Source organism: Nicotiana attenuata, chromosome 11 (genome assembly GCF_001879085.1).
Source record: "Nicotiana attenuata strain UT chromosome 11, NIATTr2, whole genome shotgun sequence".
NCBI lineage: Eukaryota > Viridiplantae > Streptophyta > Magnoliopsida > Solanales > Solanaceae > Nicotiana > Nicotiana attenuata.
In genome coordinates, this window is record NC_031999.1 from 48,814,916 (window position 1) to 48,820,455 (window position 5,540).

The window sequence follows — 5,540 nt, forward strand, 5'->3', positions numbered from 1 at the left end:
TGGGAGACCGAGCGGGAGATGCGGAGCAGATATCCTCACCTATTTGAGGCTTCAGGTATATTTCTTGACTCGTTCGAGGACGAACGTTTGTTTAAGTTGGGGAGGATGTGACGACCCGGCCAGTCGTCTCATCAGTTACCGCCCCATTTTTTCCATTTCTGCTTCTTTATGCTTCGTTATCCGTGTTTTATGTGATCGAGTTGTTTAGTTTGCGTTCGGATTGGATTTGGTAAGAAATGAGACACTTAGTCTCTTTAAAGAAGGTTTAAGTTGGAAAAGTCAACCGGATATTGACTTATGAGTTAGAGGGTTCAGATGTGAGTTCCGATGGTTCGGTTAGCTTCGGGAGGTGATTTGTGACTTAGGAGTATGATCGGAAGTGGTTTTGGAGGTCCGGTGTAAAATTAGGCTTGAATTGGCGAAGTTAGTATTTTGGCGAATTCCGGTTGATAGGTGAGATTTTGATCCGAGGGTCGGAATGGAATTCTGAGAGTTGTTGTAGCTTCGTTATGTGATTTGGTATGTGTGTGCAAAATTTCAGGTCATTTGGACGTGGTTTGGTTGGGTTTTTGATCAAAAGCGCGTTTCGGAAGTTTTTGAAAACTTAAGCTTGAATTCGATGTGAATTTATGATTTTGGTGTTGTTTGAGGTGTTTTGATGATTGGAACAAGTTTGAATGAGGTTTTAGGATGTGTTGGTGCTTTTGGTTGAGGTCCCGGGGGCCTCGGGGTGATTTCGGATGGCTATCGGGAAGTTTTGAGACTAAGGAATTTCAGAAATTTGCAGCAGCAGTTGCAGGTGTAATTTGGCCTTCGTGATCGCGAGCCTGGGCCCGCGATCGCATAGAAGGATTTTTGGCAAGCCAGGTTATGTTCTGCGCGGTCGCATCAGTGGGGCCGCGTTCGCATAGCTCTGGAAAATCAAACATCACATTTGCAGGTATGGCATCGCGTTCGCATAGTTCTTTTGGGAGGCCTTAGAATATTGCCCTTCGCGATCGCGAGCCTGGGGCCGTGATCGCATAGAAGGAAGTTCATAAGCTGGGCAGAAAGTTATAATCATTTCATCCGCGAGTTTTAGCCATTTTTCCACCATAACTGAGTTGAGAGCTCTTTGAGGGAGATTGAAGAGGGATTCAAGGAGAAGTGATTGGAGGTAAGTTCTATGAACCAAAAACGTAATTTTATTGTGTAATTAACCTAGAAATTCATGGAAATCTAACTAAAATGGAAGAACTAGGGCTTGGGATTTTGAGATTTTAAATTGGGATTTAAAGGGCCATTTGAGGTCGGATTTGAGAGTTTTTGATATGTATGAACTCGTGGAAGGATAAGGAACCCTTTGATGTGAAAATTTCTAAGTTTCGAGAAGTGGGTCCGGGGCTCGGGTTTTGCTAATTTCGGGATTTTTGATATTTTTCGATTGTTTTTGCTTGGGTTTTGTTCCCTTAGCCTATTGTGACGTATTCGTTCTGGTTTTGGTCAGATTCGACGTGCGAGGAGGCCGATTTGAGAGGCAAGGGTATAGCGAGCTAGAGATTTAGCCGGTTCGAGGTGAGTAATGATGTTAAATGATGTCATGAGGGTTTGAAACCCCGGATTTGCACATCGTAGTGCTATATTGAGGTGACTTGCACGCCGGATAGCGAGCGTGGGGTAGAGCACCGTTGGGGATTGTGACTTGGTCCGTCCCGATTGATGAATTTACCGCATATTTGATTAAAACTTGTTTGTTATCATCATGACTTGGGCTGATTGCCATATTTGGGCTTCGTACCAACTGTTTGAACCCTCCGGGGATTTTTATCACTATTTCCTCACTGTGTTGACTTGTTACTTGAACTCAGTCCTGTTGATATCTACCGTTTCTTTACAAACTCGGCCACTTTTACTCGGATTTGAATTAAATGATATTTTGGGCTGAGAACTACTGTTTTGCTACTGCCCGAGGGGCTTATGATGATTTTCGGACTGAGTGAGGCCGAGGGCCATATGTGGATATACTGAGTGATATGAGGCCGAGGGCCGAGATATTTTTATATGCCACGAGGTGGCTTGAGTGTTGTGAGGCCGAGTGCCGAGAGATGATGCCACGAGGTGGCTTGATGTAGCGCTTGGGCCGTAAGGGGCCCCTCCGAAGTCTGCACACCCACAGTGAGCGCGGGTACCCATTTGATCTGAGAGTGAGCCCGAGGGGCTGATACTATGCTGAGAGTGAGTCTGAGGGGCTGATACTATGCTGAGGGTGAGTCCGAGGGGCCGATACTACACTGAGAGTGAGCCCGAGGGGCTGATACTGTTCCGAGTGAATTATATTATGCCCGAGGGGCGGATTTCTATTTGTTATTTACCTGTCAAATTACCTGTTTTACTTGTTAAAAAAGGATTTTACTTAACTACCTCATAGATTTACTGTTCAAAGTGACTTTACTGCTTCTGTATAGATTACTTTGTGTTTTCGCGTGTTTTCTTGCTTTCAGACATTATTTATATTTATTACTCACTGGGTCGGAGTACTTGCATTACTCCCTGCACCGTGTGTGCAGATTCAGGCATAGCAGGGCCCACTCCCGAGTGTTGACTCGTCCCAGCTCAGGCGGATCTTCGAGGAGACTTTAGGTAGCTGCTGGCATTTGCAGCCTGGAGCTCCTCTCTATCTATATCTTTACTTTCCATTCTAGCATTGAGACTCTGTAGTTACATTTGAGAGATTTGTTATCTTAGACGCTCGTGGCTTGTGACACCCCAGTTTGGGCTGTGTCGGGATTGTTTCCCCTTACTGTTATCTATGTTTCCGCGAATTTATTACTATTAAGTTATTCTTTAAACCGTTTTATGATCATTAATTGTTTTAAAAGGTGTATTGTATTGGTCCGGCTGGCCTTGTCTTCACGAGAGACGCCATCACGACCGGGTTCGGGGCTAGGGTCGTGACACAACGAAACGAGACATGCGAATATAGAAACTAAGGAAAAAAGGGTACCGAACTAGCGCTAATACTATCGAGCTAGAGAAGACAAAGGGAGATGCACGACTACCTACTAACCTTCTACCCTAATCTTCAACCTCCACACCCTTCTATCTAGAGTCATGTCCTCGGTTAGCTCAAGTAGCGCCATGTCCCGCCTGATCACCTCTCCCCAAGACTTCTTTGACCTACCTCTACCCCTCCTCACACCTCCTAAGGCCAACCTCTCACATCTCCTGATAGAGGCCTCTGCGCTTCTCCTCTTAACATGCCCGAACAACCTCAACCTTACCTCACGCATCTTTGCCTCCACAGGGGCCACTCCCACCTTGTCTCGAATAACTTCACTCCTAATTCTATCCAATCTAGTATGCCCACACATCCATCTCAACATCCTCATTTCCGCTACCCTCATCTGCTGGACATGAGAGGTTCTGACTAGCCAACACTCTGACCCATACAACATAGTCGGTCTAACAACTACTTTGTAGAACTTACCCTTAAGTCTCAACGGCACATTCTTATCAAACAAGACACCGGAAGCGAGCCTCCACTTCATCCACCCTGCTCCGATACGGTGTGTGACATCCTCATCTATCTACATTGTTACTTACATAGACTACTAATAAGAAAATAAAGAAAAAAAGTATGACACGTTGGAGCAAGTATACAAATGCAACCATTGTGACGATAACTACTTTAATGCTTATTAGTGGAATTTTAAGGAATGCTAGATAGTAAATAATTAAATTACAAAATTATTTAGGAACAATTCAATAAACAAAATCTTTTGGAATGCTATAATAAACGTATCAATATATATATTTTGGGGGTCAAAGTAACCATATGGAATTTTGAGACTAATATTCAGGTTTCTATGCCAATAGTTTCTTAATCCTTCCTTACTAGAATTATTTAACATAACTATAATATCTTTCATATTAAATTTTTTAATATTTAGGACCTGAAAATTAACTAAAACTTTATTTACTCATTTAAACTATGTAGAAGCAATCGATATTTTAAATAAATTAAATTTTAATTACCTGATATAATTTTTTTATTTGATGATGTAACATAACTGTAATTCCTTTCATGTTATAATTAAATATATGAAACTTTCGATGAACTAATATTAAGAATTTGAATTAATAAAAAATAAATTAGTCCCTTTGATGTTAATACCAAATAATTAAGTCTAAGAATCTTGAATTATTGTCAAATTCATCATATAATTAAAATTAACTTTTCAAGTTGACAAAACTTTTAGGATGCCCAAATTTATTTCATAAGAATAGTATTGGCGGTGAAAGAAAATTAAAAAAAAGAAAAACTAACATTGAAGGCTTTATAAATAAGCATTTTCAACTAAAACTACATATATTGTAAGGAGTATAAGATAATATTTATTTTAAAATACAAATATATTATTTAGTATATGTATGGTTCTCTAAAAAGTTGTATACTTACTGATTTAGGTACATACGCAAACCGCGTATCATAAGACTAGTCTTAAGAAAAACAAATGAGGCCTTAGAAATAGTTGCTAAAGTTAAAGTTCAAAATAAAACAAAATTTTTTCTTAAGAATATTTTGGATTTAAACAAAATAAAATTATTTGAAAATGATTTTCTTTCGCAGGCATCTTAAATTATTTGTCATATTTAGCAAGCGACGTCGTCGGACCACACAACTGCGATCTGCAGAACTTCCCGCGCTAAAAGTTATCCCCTTATAAAAACCCGCCATTTCCACATCAAAGATTAGGGTTTCGAGTTCAAATAATGAGCTCTCTTTCAAATCAGGTAATGCGTAGCTGCATCAAGGACCATGAGGCCTCAGCCATGGAAGGGCGCCGGCAGAAATCAGAAGTAGGAGAAGAAGAGGAAGAGGAAGAGGAAGAGGAAGAGGAAGATCCATTTCTTCAATTCATTGAGTACGCTAAGTCCGTACTATCTCCCGATGAAGCAAAGGGCCCTAGTTGGAGCTGGATTGCTTATAAGATTCTCAAGACTTGCATTGCTTATTCATCTGGAGTCACCTCCGCTATTCTCCTCTCCGATCTCTTTCAGGTTCAATACGCCCATTCACATTAATTAAAGCGCCTGCACATCTGCTCTTTTGCTACTTTCAAGTATTTTGGTGAATTTGTTAATTAAATAAAAATAAAAGCTCCATTATCTCTGATATTTTATATTTTCATTTAGTAATTTTGTGATCCAGTAATTTGCTCCCTCCTCACACTGTTGTCACTATTACTATGTGAGAAATCACTACTTGAGAAATTAAACAGTTTTTTTTTGTTTACTTAAATTTTTAAAAATATTTTAATTTTCTTGTAACTATTTAAACAAGATTTTATTAGTAGTAGTTTCTATGCGGTTTCTGAATAAGTAAATTTTATCAATTTTTTCTTAAAAAATGATGTCTGAATTCACATGGAAAATTAAATATGCCTTATGCTCGCACTCTGGACATGGACATTCTTTTATTTTTTTGCCAGGGGTTTTTTTTTGGGGGGGGGNGGGGGGGTTAGGGGTTACTAATAAGAGTTACGTTACCTTTTCCCCTT

General features: G+C 39.9%; 2 protein-coding genes across 4 annotated transcripts in view; one reads left to right on the forward strand and one right to left on the reverse strand.

The window, feature by feature from the left end:
* Positions 774 to 3,368, reverse strand: LOC109234870. The gene is made up of 2 exons (XM_019400914.1): positions 3,161 to 3,368; positions 774 to 913 (listed from the first exon to the last, which is right to left on the reverse strand). The coding sequence occupies exons 1-2, from the start codon at positions 3,366 to 3,368 to the stop codon at positions 774 to 776; spliced, it is 348 nt and encodes a 115-aa protein (XP_019256459.1).
* LOC109234481 overlaps positions 4,681 to 5,540 on the forward strand; it is a 15,294-nt gene continuing 14,434 nt past the window's right edge. For 2 of the 3 annotated variants that reach the window (XM_019400500.1, XM_019400501.1), the window contains exon 1: positions 4,683 to 5,040. In XM_019400500.1, the coding sequence (XP_019256045.1) occupies positions 4,753 to 5,040 (288 nt within the window). In that variant the 5' untranslated portion in view covers positions 4,683 to 4,752. Of the gene's footprint in view, positions 5,041 to 5,540 lie in introns of all 3 variants that reach the window. The other variant, XM_019400502.1, reaches the window with a different exon arrangement.